This window comes from Muscardinus avellanarius (assembly GCF_963383645.1).
Source record: "Muscardinus avellanarius genome assembly, chromosome: 10".
In the NCBI taxonomy this organism is placed as follows: Eukaryota; Metazoa; Chordata; class Mammalia; order Rodentia; family Gliridae; genus Muscardinus; species Muscardinus avellanarius.
Window position 1 is genome coordinate 95,852,538 of NC_137796.1, and position 17,636 is coordinate 95,870,173.

The 17,636-nt window shown below is 46.6% G+C and overlaps 1 protein-coding gene across 4 annotated transcripts in view; it reads right to left on the reverse strand.

Annotated features, from left to right (window-relative positions):
- The window catches only part of EEF2K (eukaryotic elongation factor 2 kinase), a gene marked incomplete at its 5' end in the record, with an annotated part of 64,718 nt that extends 52,478 nt beyond the window's left edge, over positions 1-12,240 (reverse strand). For all 4 annotated transcript variants that reach the window (XM_080702682.1, XM_080702681.1, XM_080702680.1 and 1 more), the window contains one exon: positions 11,992-12,240. In XM_080702682.1, coding sequence (XP_080558808.1) covers positions 11,992-12,240 — 249 coding nt within the window. The remainder of the gene's footprint in view (positions 1-11,991) is intronic.
- Positions 12,241-17,636: the final 5,396 nt, after the last annotated feature.

Sequence of the window (17,636 nt, forward strand, 5' to 3'; positions counted from 1 at the left end):
GCCTATAATCCCAGTATTGAGGCTGACACAGGAAGATCGTGGGTTCAAGGCCAGCTTCAGTAACTTAGTGAGGCCCTCCTCACCTTGGTAAGACCCTGTTTTGAAATAGAAACTAAAAATGGGACTGGGAGTGTCACTCAGAGGTAGAATGCCTCTGGGTTTAATCTCTAGTACCACACACATACACACAAAAATGAATAAATAAATTTTAAAAGTGCTATATAAAAGCTGATGTGGAATGATACCCAAGATATTTTCAGAAGAGAAAAATGTTATTTTATTTGTATTTATTTATTGTGATACTGGGGATTGAACCCAGGGCATTCTACCTCTGGACTGTACTCCCAGCATTTTTTACTTTTTATTTTGAACCAGGGTCTCACTGAGTTGCAGAGGCTGGCCTCGAACCTGTGATCCTCCTGTCTCAGCCTTCTAAGTATGAGGTGCGCTATCCTCCTGTCTCTGCCTCCCAAGTGTGGGGATTACAAGTGTGCGCCACCATGCCCGGCTATTATTTTATTTTGAAGCAGGGTCTCACTGAGTTGCAGAGGGCCTCACTAAGTAGCTGAGGCTGTCCGCGAACCATGATCCTCCTGTCTTAGCCTCCCGAATGCTGGGATTAGTAGCATGTGCCACCATGCCCAGCTCTAAAACATATATTTTTAAAATAAAACTTCTCACTGTATTTAAAAGATTAAAAATATATATATATATATATATATATATATATAAACATTTACTTATTGTAGAAAATGTAGAAATGGCAGAGAAGTAGAAAAGCAATACAGTCACTCCTAACTCATGCAAAAGCAATTCCTTTGGCGTGTGGCTGAGCTCGTGCCCAGATTTTTGTTCTCTTGTGTGTGTTTTGCAGAGCTATAATCACACTCAATCTTGTTCTTAAATTTAATTCTGGAGCCGGGTGCGGTGGTGCATGCTTGTAATCCCCACGCTTAAGAGACCGTTTCCAAATAAAAATATAAAATAGGTCTGGGAGTGTAGCCCGGAGATAGAAGGACTTCCCGGAACCCCAGCACCACACACACAAAATAAAATAAAATAAATAAATAAAAATTAATTCTGGAGCAGAAGCACTTTCCCACATGATGATAAACACCCTCGGGTTGGCCGCCAGGGAGGCTCTTGCAAGGCGGCCCCTCACGACTGTCAATCCCCAGGGAAGCGGGGCCTGTGACGTGTGACCTTTCACAGTGCACGCTGAGCACCCGCCTGGCCTGTCGCTTGGAGGAAGGCCAGGTGGCCATTTTATTTAAACAACTCAGGTTACCTTGTGGACAGGAAATGTTAAAAAACACATTAGGTTTGCTAAGTGTCAGAGGGAAGGAGGTTTGGAAAAGCCCAGGCACCTCCTCTGAACTCACCTCTGGGAATAGTATCCCAGCAGAGCCTGCTTTCCTTGAGTAGGGGGTGGGGGAGACAATGGAGAGCCCCGCCCTATGCACATCTGGCCCAACAGCTTACCAAGTGCCTGCTCTGCTGGAGCCAAGGGAACAGCAGGGCCATTGGAAGCACCCCCTCGCCAGCAGACCCGTCAGCAGTCAGAGCTGACTCGAAAAGAATGACTAGCTAGGCGTGATGCGACATGCCCGTCATCCCAGTACTTGGGAAACTGAGACAGGAAGACCACAGGTTTGAGAACAGCCTCAGCAATTTAGTGAGACCCTGTGTCAAAATAAAAATAATATACTCGAACGCCGGGCATGGTGGCGCACACGTGTAATTCCAGCATTTGGGAGGCTAAGACCGGAGGATAGTGGTTCGCAGACAGCCTCAGCTACTCAGGGAGGCCCTCTGCAACTTAGTCCCTGTTTCAAAATAAAGAATAAAAAATATGCCAGGGGGTGTAGCTTGGAGATCAAATGCCACTGGGTTCCACCCACAAAAATAAATAAATAAATAAGTAAAATCGGGCTGAGGGTATAGCTCAGAGGTCAAATGTCCCTGAGTTCAACCCCTAGTACTACACACACACACACACACACACACACACACACACACACACACACACCAGAATGACAGTAGAAGCCAGGTGTGATGGTACATGCCTGTAATCCCAGTACTTGGGAGGCTGAGACAGGAGGTTTGAGGTCAGCCTCAGCAACTCAGTGAGACTGTCAACAACTTAGTAAGACCCTATTATTTCAAAGTAAAAATAAGCCGGGCATGGTGGTTCATACTTGTAATTCCGTAACTTAGGAGGCTGAAACAGGAAGATCGCAAGTTTCATAGCCAGTCTCAGCAACTTAGGTTCTCTGCAACTTAGTGAGAACCTGTTTCAAAATAAAAGACAAGGGGAAGGGGGCACCCTTTGGTGACCCCCCTCTCCACCTGGAAGGACCCTGTGGTCCGGGCCTCTGGCCCCGACCCTGGGTAGGTGGGCAGGCGCTGGCGGGGCACCCCTAGGCGACCCCCTTTCTACCCGGAAGGACCCTGTGATCCAGGCCTCTGGCCCCGACCCTGGACGGGTGGGCAGGCGCTGGTGGGTCACCCTTCGGCGACCCCCTCTCCACCTGGAAGGACTCTGTGGTCCGGGCCTCTGGCCCAGACCCTGGGCGGGTGGGCAGGTGCTGACGGGGCACCCCTAAGTGACCCCCTCTCCACCCAGAAGGACCCTGTGGTCCGGGCCTCTGGCCCCAACCCTGGGCAGGTGGACAGGCGCTGGTGGGGCACCCCTAGGCGACCCCCTTTCCACCCGGAAGGACCCTGTAAAAAAGGAAAAGAAAAAAGGAAAATATCAGAGAGGGGTCAAGGAGGCCGTGGCAGATGCCAGGATACTGGAGATGCAGACAAAACTTATCCAAATGAACTGGAATTATTGGAAAAATTCCCCACTAAGGAGGACTGCTTCTCTACATTGTTAAGAATCTTGTCTATCACCTGTAAGGAGAGAGACTTTAGTGGAGACCAAGGAGAAAGGCGGTGCTGAAAGAAGTCTCCGCGTTGGCGGTGGAGACTTGTATCCAAGAGAAGCAGAAATTGGAGCCTACCAACCTTTTTTTTTTTTTTTTTTGGAGAAATTACACCAAAGGTTGAATGCTACCGTCGCGCATGCTTAGGAACACTGGACAACATTCAGAGTGGAAAAAGAGCTTGGGAAAGATTTGAAATGGTGGAGACAGTGGCAATGGCAGTGGCCAGTACTCAGGGGAGGCAGAGATCTGATGCATTACACCTGAAATCTTTGAAGTAATGACACTAGAGGCAGAATGCTACCACCACGCACCCTCAAGAACGTGGAACAAATGGTTGGGCGAAGAGGGTGCTCGGATTAGAGCCTGCCGAGGGGTGAGGCTGGTGACGGAAAGAGCAAAGCTGGGATTGGAGCCTGTTGTGAGGCAAGGCCGGTGCTGGAGCCTCCGAGGCTGGGATTGGAGCCTGCCGAGGGGTTAGGCCAGTGCTGGGGCCAGTGAAGCCTGGATCGGATCATACCATGAGGCAAGGCTGGTGCTGGGGCCTTTGAGGCCGGGATCGGAGCCTGCTGAGGGGTTAGGCCGATGCCGGGGCCAACAAGGCCAGGATTGGAGCCTACCGTGAGGCAAGGCTGGTACTGGGGCCTCCGAGGCTGGGATCGGAGCCTGCCGAGGGGTTAGGCCGGTGCTGGGGCCAGCGAGGCCAGGATGGGAGCCTGCCGTGAGGCAAGGCCAGTGCTGGGGCCTCCGAGGCCAGGATCGGAGCCTGCTGAGGGGTCAGGCCGGTGCTGGGGCCGGTGTGGCCGGGATTGGAGCCTGCCGTGAGGCAAGGCCGGTGCTGGGGACTCCGAGGCCGGGATCAGAGCCTGCCGAGGGGTTAGGCCGGTGCCGGGGCCAGCAGCTGGCATCCGAACATTCCGTGAGGCAAGGCTGCTATTGAGGCCTCTGAGGCCAGGATCGGAGCCTGCCGAGGGGTTAGGCCGGTGCTGGGGCCAGCGAGGCCAGGATCGGAGCCTGCCGAGAGGCAAGGCCAGTGCCTGGGTCTCAGGGGCCGGGATCGGAGCCTGCCGAGGGGTTAGGCCAGTGCCAGGGCCAGCGGCCAGCATTGGAGCCTTCTGTGAAGCAAGGTCTCTACTGAGGCCTCAGAGGCCTGGATGAGAGCCTGCCGAGGGGTTAGGCTGATGCTGGGGCCTCTGAGGCCAGGATCGGAGCCAGCTGAGGGGTTAGGCCAGTGTCGGGGCCAGCGAGACCAGAATCGGGGCCTCCCTTGAGGCAAGGCCGCTGCTTGAGCCAGCGAGGTCTGGATCAGTCCACCGGGTAGTCAGGCTACAACTGGGGCTGTCAAGAGTGGGATCGGTATTTTCAACGCGGCATGCACAGAGAAATATCGCAGAAAATTAAAACCAGATGCTTCCCCTAATCAGCAATAACTAGGAGGAAAGGGGCAACAGGAAGTGATCGAGCTATAGAAAGGGCCCTATAGTGAATCAACTAAGGTGACCAATCAGAGGGTATGGAATAGGGGAGGATGGAGCCTCTTTAAAACGCAGAAGGTACATAAACATAGGTATCAAAGTTAATCACCAAACAAGCATGGGATCAAGGGAGGGGGAGGGAATGAAATGGGGAGTGAATGAGGGCTAATTGGATGATGTGTGCTTGTGTATCCCCTCAAGTCTTGTATTCCAATGTGATGTATGATCACAATGCATCAATAAAAATAAATTTAAAAAAAAGACAAAATAGGGCTGGGGCATTACATGTTCAATCCCCAGCACCACTGGGGATTGCCGGGGTGTAGCAAAACTTTTACAAGGCAAAGTTCAAAATCCTGGCTGAGGCGGGGGGGACCTGCCTCCTGGCTCTGTACAAACATGCTTCTGTCTAAAGTCTCTTTCATCTGATGTCTCCATCTGAGAAAAGTCCTGGCCCCTTTAATCTTAAGACTCTCCCAGGCTGTCTCCCCTGCGTTTTCCAGACGCCCCAGCAGGTCTCTGTACCTGGCTCTCTAATATTATTCTTTTTTATTTTTTTCCCTTTAGTACCAGGGTTGAACCCAGGGGCATTCTACCTCTGAGCTACACCTCATACCCTATTTTGTAAATTTTATTTGGTCTTGGTGAGTTTCTTTCTTTTTTTTTGGGGGGGGGGGTCCTGGAAGCCCTTCTACCTCCGGGCTACACTTCCACGGGCTACACTCCCAGACCTATTTTATACTTTTATATGTGGAAACAGTGTCTCTTAAACCAGCGCGGCTGGCTTCGAACCTGCATGATCCTCCTGTCTCCGCCTCCGAAGTGCGGGGATTACAAGCGTGCGCCACCATGCCCGGCTTCCTGGTGAGTTTCTAAGGGCCTCACTAAGTTGCTGAGGCTGGCTGCGAACCTGTTACCCTTCTGTCTCAGCCTCCCAAGTACTGGGATTAAAGGTGTGGTCCACCATGCCCAGCTATTAGATGTAAATTTCTTCTTCAAATACTTTTGGCACATAAACATTATATTAGGTATGTCTATGTATTTTTATTTTATTTATTTTATTTTTAATTTTTTATTTGGTGGTACTGGGGGTGGAAGCCAGAGGCTTTCTACCTCCGGGCTATACTCCCAGACCCATTTTTATATTTTATTTGGAAACAGGGTCTCACTAAGTTGCTAAGAGCCTCACTAAGTAGCTGAGGCTGGCTTCGAACCTGCGCGATCCTCCTGTCTCAGCCTCCCAAGTGCGGGGATTACAAGCATGCACCACCACGCCCGGCCTGTCTATGTATTTTTAATAAAAATAGATTATGTTTTAATTGATCTTTGTACTTAACAGTATATTTAAAAAAAATAGCTAGGGATTGGAAGCATAGCTCAGTGGTACAGTGAATGTTTAGAATGTTTAAGGCCCTAGGTTTGCTCTTTAACATCTATAAAAAAATTAAGTTTTTTTTAACTGCTGCTATTTTTTGTCTATTTTGGATGAGCATTGTGCTGATTTTCATAGGTTTTTTTTTTTTTTTTTTTTTTTTTTTTTTACATTTTCATGGTTTTAGCCAGGCATGTTGGCACACATCTAAAATCCTAGAACTTGGGAGGCAGAGGCAGGAGGATCACAGGTTCAAAGCCAGCCTTACTGAGACCCTCTTTAAAAATTATTTTAAAAAAAATAGCGAGGCCTGGTGGCGCACACTTGTAATCCCAGCTCTCAAGAGGCTGAGACTAGAGGTGGTGGTTCACGGAGAGCCTCAGCTACTTTGTGAGGCCCTCCATAACTTAGTGAGACCCAGTTTCAAAAAAAAGAATAAAATGTAGGGCAGAAGTTGTAGCTCAGAGGTCGAATGCTCCTGGGTTCCATCCCCAGATCCGCAAAAAACAAACAAAAAAACAAAAAAACAACCCAGTGTCTGTAATCTTAGTACTTTGGAGGATGAAACAGGAGGATCACAGGGTTGTGGCAAGCCTCAGCAACTTAGTGAGGCCATCCACAACTTAGTGAGACCTGTTAAAAAAAAATAGGCCAGGTGTGGTGGCCCACGCTTATAATTCTAGCATTTGGGAGGCTGGCACAGAAGAATCGTAGTTTGCGGCCAGCCTCATCTACTTTGTGAGACCCTTTGTAACCCTGAGACCCTGCTTCAAAATAAAAACCCTGTTTCAAAATAAATAATAAAATATATCTTCAAAATAAAAAGTAAAATATAGGGCTGGGGGTGTAGCTCAGAGGTAGAATGCCCCTGGGTTCCATTCCCAGTACCGCACCAAAAAAAAAAATAGGGATGAGAGTGTAGCTCAGAGGCAGAATGCCCCTGGATTTGATCTCTAGTAACACACACACACACACACACACACACACACACACACACGTAGCTGAGGCTGGCTTCAAACCTGTGCAATCCTCCTGTCTCAATCTCCCAAGCGGGGGATTACAAGCGTGTGCCACCATGCCCGGCAATAAATAAATAAATATTAAAATAGAAAACAGTCTGGGTGTGGTGGTGCATGCTTGTAATACCAGCATTTGGAAGGTGGAGACTGGAGGATTGCGGTTCGTGGACAGCCTCAGCTACTTAGTGAGGCTTCTCGCAACTCAGTGAGACCCTGTTTCAAAAATATAAAGACTAAAAAATAGGACTAGGGGTGTAGTTCGGAGGTAGAATGCCCCTGGGTTCCATCTCCAGTACCACACACACACAAAAATAATAAAATAAAATAGGTTCAGGGGTATAGCTCAGAGGCAGAATGCCTCTGGGTTCAATTCCCACTATCAAAAAAGTTTCATATAGTGCCAGGCGTGGTGGCGCACGCTTGTAATCCCCACACTTGAGAGGCGGAGATAGGAGTATCACGCAGATTCGAAGCCAGGCTTGCTGGCTTAAGAGACCCTGTTTCCAAATAAAATATAAAAAATAGGTCTGGGAGTATAGCCCGGAGGTAGAAGGGTTCCATCGCCAGTGCCACCCCAAAAAAAAAAAAAATCATATATTTTTCACACACATATGGAAACAAATTTCTTGTTATGATTCTAAGGATCAAACTCAGGGCCTCGATGTTAGAAGTGCTCTCAGTGAACTACATTCTCAGTCTTGAAATATTTATAGGTACTGTTTTTAATCCAATAAAATAGAAGTATTGCCTCATAGTTAATGGAAATTCTGTACTGTTAGGCGCAGGGCTTATCGGATAAGCAGGCCCCTCCGTGAGCCCCCCCCCGCCCCGTGACGCACTGGTCCAGCAAGTCTTCCCACGCCGCGCTCCGGGGCTGGGGACCTGCACGTTCCAAAGCTTTTTTGATGGGAAATAGAATGGATCGCAACCTGCCCTTCGGCGGCCCTGGCCCCAGAGGTGACCCACCAGCTATTTCTGGAGCTGCCAGCCCCAGAGTGATGAGGCCTGAATTCTGGCCCTGAAAGGAAAAATTTACCCAACTGTCTCCAAGAACTAAATTTATTAATTTTTTAAAAATAGATTAATTCTGTAGTTACGGAAGAATGGTTGTAATTGCAAGTCCCAGTGGAGTAATGGGCATTTTTCTTATAATACTAACAGATACTCCCTGGCTGTAAAGATGAAATTAGATAAGGGGACCAGTATTGCATTTAAGATTTTCCCTTGCCAGCTGTTATACAATGTCCAATAATGTTCGTCTTTCTCCCTTTCCTTTATTTATGCCAGTTTTGCTATGATAAAAATGAACAGAAATCATTAATAAATAGCCTCTTAAGAACTGTATTTTACACCATGTCCCTGTATCCATTTACACACATGTGCAGAGGTGATATTAAAATATTTAACACAGGCCTATTTAGCACAAGCCTATACTCCCAGTACTTGAGAGGCCGAGACAGGAGGATTGAAGTTAGAGGCCAGCCTGGGCTAAAGGCATGAGGTGTAGCTCAGTGTTAGAGCACCCCTGGGTTCAATCCTCAGTAACACACTTACACAAAATGGCACAAATTTTGTGTAAGTGAGACATGTGTTTCAAAGCCTAGTGAAAGACACACAACAGGCAATAAATAAATGCATAAGATATTTAAGGTGGAAACCTCCTAAGTGAGCTTTTATCAGTAAACAAATTTGGAAACGGATTACTAATTAGCAAATTAGCAGAAAGGCATTTTTTCCCCTCAGTAGCGGTGTTGGGAATCACACCTCAGGTACTGCGCGTGCCCAAACGTACCACTTAGCTCTATCCCCAGCCCGGGGAAAGACCTTAAAAAACATTAATTTTTCACAGTCAATGATAAATTATTAGGGCTACATGCTGGAATGTGGGAAGAGAAAAGAAAGTAACATTTATTAAGCACCTACGATATGCAACAATGCTTAAGAATTTAATCTTTCCTTCACAGCTGAAACCACATAGGATGGCTTTTTCTTTCTTTCATTCTTTTTATTTTTATTTTTGTGGTGAGGGTGAAAGCCAGCGGCTTTTCTACCTCTAGGATATACTCCTAGACCTAGTTTATACTTTTGGAAACAGGGTCTCACTAAGCTGCTGAGAGCCTCACTAAGTAGCTGAGGCTGGCTTTGAACCTGTGCGATCCTCCTATCTCAGCCTCCCAAGCACGGGGATTACAAGCGTGCACCACCACGTCTGGCTATTTATTTATTTTTGGTGGTACTGGGGGTGGAGTCCAGGGGCTTTTCGATCTCCGGGCTATACTCCCAGACCTATTTTATACTTTATTTGGAAACAGGGTCTCACTAAGTTGCTGAGAGCCTCACTAAGTAGCTGAGGCTGGCTTTGAACCTGTGTGATCTTCCTGTCTCAGCCTCCCAAGCGTGGGGATTACAAGCGTCCACCACCATGCCCAGCTAACACAGGATGGCTTTAAATATTAAATATCATTTCCCCCAAGTTTTCCTAAGACATATTTCTAAGTAACTAATAGCTTATACTTTTTTCTTGACTCCAGTGTCTCTGCTGAGTACATGGGGCAACTCTTCAGTCTACCGACATGTGTTTCAAAGCCTAGTGACAGACACACAACAGGCAATAAATAAATGCAGGGTTTTTTTGTTTTTTGTTTTTTGCGGGTCTGGGGATGGAACCAGGGGCATTTGACCTCTGCGCTACACCCCCTGCCCTATTTTTTATTCTTTATTTTGAAACCGGGTCTCACTGAATTGCAGAGGGCCTCACTAAGTAGCTGAGGCTGTCCACGAACCGCGATCCTCCAGGTCTCAGCCTCCCGAATGCTGGGATTGCAAGCGTGTGCCACCACGCCCAGCACAAATGCAGGTTTGATTAATGCGTGTGATCTAGGGCCTAAGCTGATACCTACCACATGGCTTTTAATAAAAGAATGTGGCTAAATAAGTTTTCTAAACACACTCAACACTGCAGAAATAATCGGAGACAGGCCATTGACATCCAAGACAGATACCACATCCGCGTGTGGGAGTGCCCCCCTTATCTGTAGTTTCGCTTTCTGTGGTTTCAGTTACTCGTGGCCAGCCATGGATACGACGGAACCCTACACCCACTCACAGCACAGTTCGGTATTTTGAGAGAGAGTTCAGGAAGTGTGCGTATGCCCATGCACGTAACATTTATCACACTCTGTTGTTAAGATTGTTCTGTTTTAAGCCGGGCGAGGTGGCGCACGCCTGTAATCTCTGCACTTGGGAGGCTGAGACAGGAGGATCGCACAGGTTCGAAGCCAGCCTCAGCTACTTAGTGAGGCTCTCAGCAACTTAGTGAGACCCTGTTTCCAAATAAAATGTAAAATGGGTCTGGGAGTGTAGCCCGGAGGTAGAAAGCCTCTGGGTTCCACCCCAGTACCACACACACACACACACACAAAATATGATTGTTCTGTTTTATTACTGGTTATTGTTAACCTTTTATTGTGCCTAATTTATAAGGTAACCTTTATCACATGGATGTATGTAGGGAAGAAACATAGTGTCTATAGGGTTACACCTCATTTGTGGTTTTAAGAACCCACTGGGGTCTCAGGACATAGTCCCCGTAGATAAGGGCAGACTGCTGTACCTGTTTCCAAAAATAAAACCTTAATATTTTGTAGGACTTTCTAATATTTCTGTCCCATTTTGTTTTCTTTAGACTTCTTGTTTTTAATTTTGGGGTGGGGATTGAACCCAGGGGCGTTCTACCTCTAGGTGACACTTTTGTCCCCCATAACTTCCGTTTTGGAAACAATGTCTTGCTAGGTTGCTGGTAGTCTCACTAAGTTACTGAGGCTGGTCTCAAACCTGTGATCCTCCTGTCTCAGCCTCCCAGATACTGGGATTCCAGGTGAGCGTTACCTCACCCAGTTCTATTCTGCCCCATTTCTTAAAAAAAAAAAAAAAAAAATATTGGGCCGGGCATGGTAGAGCACGCTTGTAATCCCCGCACTTGGGAGGCTGAGACAGGAGGATCACACAGGTTCAAAGATAGCCTCAGCTACTTAGTGAGACCCTGTTTCCAAATAAAATATAAAATAGCTAAATATATATATATATATGTGTGTGTGTGTGTGTGTGTGTGTGTGTGTGTGTGTGTATAGATATAGATAGATAGATAGATAGAGAGAGATTAGCCATAGGCCATTGATATGTTCACACAGTTTATTTGCATCAATGTGCCTATATCCATGTTCAAGAAATGGGTTTCTTGATGTTCATCTTCTCTACGATGTTCAATGCACTCTGATATATTTCATTTTATTCTATTCTTTTCTATTCTTTAAAAAAAAGAATAAAAAGGTTGGGCAAGATGTATATACTATAAAGTTTTATAACTGAATAGTAGATCTTGAGTGTCTTTAAGCATTCTATCTCTGAGCTACACTCCCAACCCCATTTTTTATTCTTTATTTTGAAAAACAGGGTCTCACTGAGTTGCAAAGGACCTCACTAAGTAGTAGCTGAGGCTGTCCGCGAACCTGCATCCTCCTGTCTCAGCCTCTCAAATGCTGGGATTACAAGCGTGTGCCACCACATCTGGCTATCATTCTTTATTTTGAAATAGGGTCTGAGTTGCAAAGAGTGTAAGTAGTAGCTGAGGCTGTCCGCAAACCGTGATCCTCCTGTCTCAGCCTCCCAACCTATTTTATTTTATTTTATTTATATATTTTTTGCGGGTCTGGGGATGGAACCCAGTGGCATTTGACCTCCGAGCTACACCCCCTGCCCTATTATTATCATTCTTTATTTTGAGACAGGGTCTCACTAAGTTGCAGAGGGCCTCACTAAGTAGCTGAGGCTGTCCACGAACTGCGACAGTCTCAGCCTCCCAAATGCTGGGATTACAAGCGTGCGCCACCATACCCAGCGATTTTTTACTTTGTAAAAGGGTCTCACTAAGTTGCTGAGGGCCTTGCTAAGTTGTTGAGGCAGGTTTTGAACCTGTGAGCCCCTGTCTTAGCCTTCTAGGTACTGGGATTACAAGCATGCATCTGTAATTACCATGCCCAGCTGCAACTTGTTTTAAGCCAACAGAATCCTCCCCACTTAACAGACATATCTTCAAGTCCAGATTTAGGGCACTGGCCAGGGTTTGGAACCAAGGAAGATCCCAACCAGAGACCTCAGGTCCTGGGAGCAGAGCGTGGAGCTGAGGGGCCACTCACCTTGAAGTGGAAGGAGCTGGCGGGGGACCCACTGTATCTGCATCGCTCGCTTTCCCTCAGGGTGCTGCAGTAGCTGTTAACCTTAGGACTGACATCGTGGGTGGACCTGGGGTCGTCAGTGATGGGGAAGATGAAGTAGTCCTCCTCATCGTCGCTGTCTGCCGCAGAATCGCCGTTATGGGCAGTCTGGGAGGATCGGGCGCCATCGATGCCTTCCAGACGGAAGATGAGGTCCTCCTCGTCTGCCATGTTCCAGGGGTGCCCGTTTTATACAGGGGGTACAGGATGCAGCCAGAGTTACTGGGCAAATGCAGTAACAAGGGTCCTGCAAAGGAAGGGAGAGCCAGAGGGTGGGTGCGGGCGTCCAGGGCGTGACCGCTCGCTGGCCACTGGACCTTGCGTGCTGCTGGCTAGCTTTTTGGGATGCGGTTGGCAGCATCCAGGGACATTTTATTTTGTTATTCTATTTTATTTTTATTATTATTTTTGAAGTACTGGAGAATTAAATCCAGAGGGTTTTCTACCTTTCAGCTATACCCCCAGCCCTAATTTATTTTGAAATAAGGTCTTACTAAGTTGTTGAGCATTACTAAATTGCTTAAGTTGGCCATGAGCGTGGGACCCTTCTGTCTCAAGTACTCGAATCATAAGCATGAATCACCATTGCTAGCTATCCAGGGATGTTTCAAACATCCAAACCCATCAATCCAGTAATTCTACTTCTAAGAACTGTAGGGTTTGCAAATGTTGGAACCAGAAATGTCTCTTACGCAACCAGAGTGATCTTACTAAAAGAGAAATGAGATCAAGCCATTCCTCTGCTCAACATAATGCCCTCCAGCAAGGTCCCTTTATACAGTAACCTCCAAGCCGCCTTGATAAGGGCTGCTTCTCTGGCCCCCTGCCCACTTCTCAGGCCTGGGCTGTTCTCCAGGCTCCCTGTTACTTTCTGTTCTGTGAACACATCATGTTCCCACCCCAGGGCCTTTGGACTTGCTGTTCCCTGTACCCGGAACAACCTTGCAGTAGTGGGTTCTGTCTCATCATCAGGATCCCTGTTCCAAAGTCTTCTCTTCAGAGAAATCTTCTCTGAATCCCCAAGTCAAAGAACCACTCCCTAGCCACCCTGTCTTGTTTTCTTCACCATGATTTTCCCAAGCTGAAATCATCCCGTTTACTTTTTACTGTCCATATATCCATCCAGCACCTCAAACAGTGCCCAGCACAGAGAAGGCATTCAACACACTTCCCTGAAATGGAGGAGCTCCCTAAGAGCACCTTAGCATCGTCAGTAACAGCAAAAACTGCTAACAGCAACAGATGCTGTTATATACATCACAGTATTTCTTTATACATTACATTGCACCATGAAATACTACTGTGTCACCTTTAGAAAGAAAAGGGAAATGCCAGGCGTGGTGGCGCACACTTGTAATCCCCACGCCTGGGAGGCGGAGACAGGAGGATAGCACAGGGTCGAAGCCAGCTGTACTGGCTTAAGAGACACTGTTTCCAAATTAAAAAAAGTATAAAATAGGTCTGGGAATGTAGCCCGGAAGTAGAAGGGTTTCCAGGAACCCCAGTATCACAAAAAAAAAAAAAAAAGAAAGAAAAAAAAGAAAAGGGAAGCCCTAAGCCGGGCTTGGTGGCTCACACTTGTAATCCCAGCATTTGGGAGGCTGAGACGGAGGATCGGAAAATCTCAGTTCGAGGACAGCCTCAGCTTCTACTTAGTGAGGCCCTCTGCAACTCAGTGAGACCCTGCTTCAAAATAAAGAATAAAAAATAGGGCTGGAGTGTAGCTCAGAGGTAGATGCCCTTGGGTTCCATCCCCAGTACTCAAAAAAAAAAAAAAAAAAAAAAAAAAAGGAAGCCCTGAAGCCCACAAGATGCAAAAATAGTCTAGAGGATGTTGCACAAGATGGTAGAATAGAACTCTCTCATTTACAGACAATTGATTGATTTCTTACTAATACAACTAAATGGGGAAAGAATAGTGATGGATAATTGATCTCTATCTGCAAAAGAATGAAAGTGAATCCCTCCCTCACACCATATGCAAAGATTAACTCAAAGCCAGGTGTAGTAATCCTAGTACTTGGGAAGGCTGAAACAGGAGAATTACAGGTCCGAGGACAGCCTCAGTAAGTAGTGAGACTTTCATCAACCTAGTAAGACCTTGGTTCAAAATAAAAATAAAATAGGGCTAGGGGTGTAGGGCAGAGGTAGAAACGCCCAAGTTCAATCCTTAGTACCAAAAAAAAAAAAAAAAAAAAAGAAGCGAACTCAAGATAGATCAAAGACCTGCAATTCACCAGGCCTGTCGGCCCACTGCTATAATCCCAGTACTTGGGAGCCTGAGACCGGAGGATCACAGATTCAAGGCCAGCCTCACTGTTTCAAAGTGAGTAATAAAATAAGCCTGGAGGTATAGCTCAAAGGTAGAATAAACCAGGGTTCAATCCCCAGTCCCCAAACAAACAAACAAACTCTACTATAGGAGAGTAAAGGAGAATATCTCCATAATCTAGGGTTAGGCAAAGACTTCTACATGACATCAAAAGAATTCATAGCAAAAGTATATATTAACAAAGCCATTCATGGTGGAGCAAGCCTGTAACTCAGTACTTGGGAGACTGAGATGGGAGGACTACAGGTTCAAGGACAGCTTCAGCAATGTAGTGAGACTCTTCAGCAACCTCGATACTCTGTTTGAAAAATAAAAAAAATAAAAAATAAAAAAGGGCTGGGGGTGTAACTCAAACAAAATCACACCTAGGACGGATGTAATTTTAAAAATGGAAGATAACAAGGGGTGACAAAGATGTGAGGAAATTGGAATCCAGTGGGAATGCAAACAGTAGAGCCACTTTAGAACACAGTCTGGCAATTTCCCAAAAAGGTAAAAACTTAAACCGGGCGTGGTGGCACACGCTTGTAATCCCACTACATGGGAGGCCGAGACAGGAGGATCACAGGTTCACAGCCAGCCTCAGCTGCTTTTGAGGCCCTCCGCAACTTAGTGAGACCTGTTTCAAAATAAAGAATAAAAAAACCAGGCTGGGGGTGTAGTTTGGAGGTGGCATCCCCATGGGTTCAATCCACAGTACCACACACAAAAAAAGGTAAAAATTGAGTTATTCTATGACCCAGCAGTTCAACTCCTAAATATAGACATAAGAGATGTGAAAACATATACCCACACAAAAACTTGTACGCAAATGTTCATGGTCGTATTATTTATAATAGTCAAAAGGGGGAAAACAGTTCAAGTGTCCATCAGTTGATGAACAGATAAACAAACATGGTATATTCACATAATGGAATGTTACTTAGAAATGTGTGCACACATGCACACACACACACACACTCACACAGAGTCCTGGGAGTTGAACTCAGGGACATTCTACTTCTGAGCTGTACCCCCAGTCTTTTTTAATTTTGTAACAAGGCCTTACTAAGTTTCTGATGCTGGCTCCAAACCTGTGATTCTCAAGTCTCAGCCTCCCAGGTACTGGGATTACAGGCATGTGCTTTGACACCCAGCAGAAATAATTTTTGAAAAGCACCGATACTTCCTTTTAAATGGATTGAACTCAAAAGTATTATGCAAAGTGAAAGAAGACAGTCACTGCAGACTGCCACTGCATGATTCCATTTGTATGAAATGTCCAGAGAAGGCAAATCTGAAGAAACAGAAAGAAGACTGGGGATTGCCTGGGCCAAAGCTGAGGGTAGAAGAGTGGTTGGGAAGGGAGAAATGGGGAATGATTCCTGATATATATTTATTTTTGGTGGCACTAGGGATTGAACCTAGAGGCATGGTACTTTTGAACCACAACCCCAGCCCTTTACATTTTTTTTTTTTTAAATAGGGTCTCCCTAGGTTGCTTGAGAGTCTGGTTAAATTGCTGGGGCTAGCTTTGAACCAACCTGTGATCTTGTCTCAGCCTCCCATATACTGGGATTACCGGTGTGCACCACCATACCCAACTAATTCCAATTCTTTTATTTATCTATTTATTTTTATGGTACTGGAGATGGAACCTAGGGGCATTCTATCTCCAAGCTACACCCACAGCCCTATTTTATTATTTTATTTGGAAACAAGACCTCACTAAGTTGCAGAAGGTCTCACTAAGTTGCTGATGCTGGCCACAAACCTGTGCTCCTCCTGTCTCAGCCTCCCAAGTACTGGGATTACAAGCGTGCGCCACCACGCCTGGGTACTCTTAACAACTCTGTCCATCACACAGCCAGTGTCTTATCTGAGGCATTAGCACTTTCTTGACAGGCACTGGAGCAGAAAATGTTTCCTTCCTTCCTTCCTTCCTTCCTTCCTTCCTTCCTTCCTTTCCCAGGAACATTCTACCTCTGAGCTACATCCCTAGACCTATTTTATTTTTTTTGAACAGGGTCTCACTAAGTTGATTAGGCGGGCCTTGAACCCAAGACCCTCCTGTCTCAGCCCCTCGAATACTGGGGTTACAGGTGTGCACCACGACACTTGTCTTATGCTTAATTTTCTAACTCAGTCCATACTTATAAAATGGAAATAAAAGCCGTGGGACAGGGATATTGTCCCTCAGAGATATATTACTAGCCCTTTTTAAACTTTTTGTTTGGAAGCAGGGTCTTACTAGTGGCTGAGAAGCTCCTTAGGTTGCTAAGATTGGACTCTGCCTTCCACTGGACACAGCACTATTGTTTCCTATTCGACTTGGCTTTTGTTTTGCTTTCTTTTTATTCTTTTCCTTAATGTGTCACCAATGTTGAATTTTCCACTCCCAGTTTGAAAATAGGTATCAATTGCTGGTTTGTCTCTTACCCTCTGGGCAAATCATGATCACACGCCTTGAGCCATAGCTAAACCGGCAGAGCCTGCTCACCACTCGTCCACTCTGGGTCCTGCTCCCGGCCCCAGAGTGTCTGCTCTGCCCTGGTGGGGACTGAACCCAGGAGCTATACCCCTAGCCTGATTTTTTTATTCTTTATTTTGAAACAGGATCTCACTAAGTTGCGGAGAGAGCCCCAACTAAGTAGCTGAGGATGGCTGGCAACCTGCCATCCTCCTGTCTCAGCCTCCCAAGTGCTGGGATAAGTGTGCACCACCAAGCCTGGCCTGGTCAGCTCTTGGCTAGACTCCCTGCTGACCAAGACAGTGGTGCTCGGAGCTGTCAGCAGTTTCTGGGGACCAGGATGGTGCCAGAGGAAGAACCAGACCACAGCTTCAGCCTGCAGACCCCAGGCAGTCACCCAGTAGCTAAGAGCTCCAACTCAGGGGCCTGGCTAGCAGGGGCAAATCTTGGTTCTGCTGCTGGAGACCGTGCAAATGAATCCCTCGTTCCAACTCTGTCCACTTTATGGTGATGAGAGTTGTGTGGGGAAGTGGCCTGACTGTGATCAGCTACACAGCTACATCACAGAGGACTTAGGTCCAGAACCACAGCCCTTGGTCACCTTCTACCGCAGACCTAACATTCCCCCGACCCTGGGAAACAGGAACAGCTGCAGAAGCAGCTACAACCCTGCCTGGCACCGCGTCTCGCTCATACAGGCACTGTACAGTGTTCCAAAACTGAGCTGGCGTCATCTGTCTTGTGGCTTTTGAATTATCACAGACCTGCTCTAAATGCAGCTGGGGC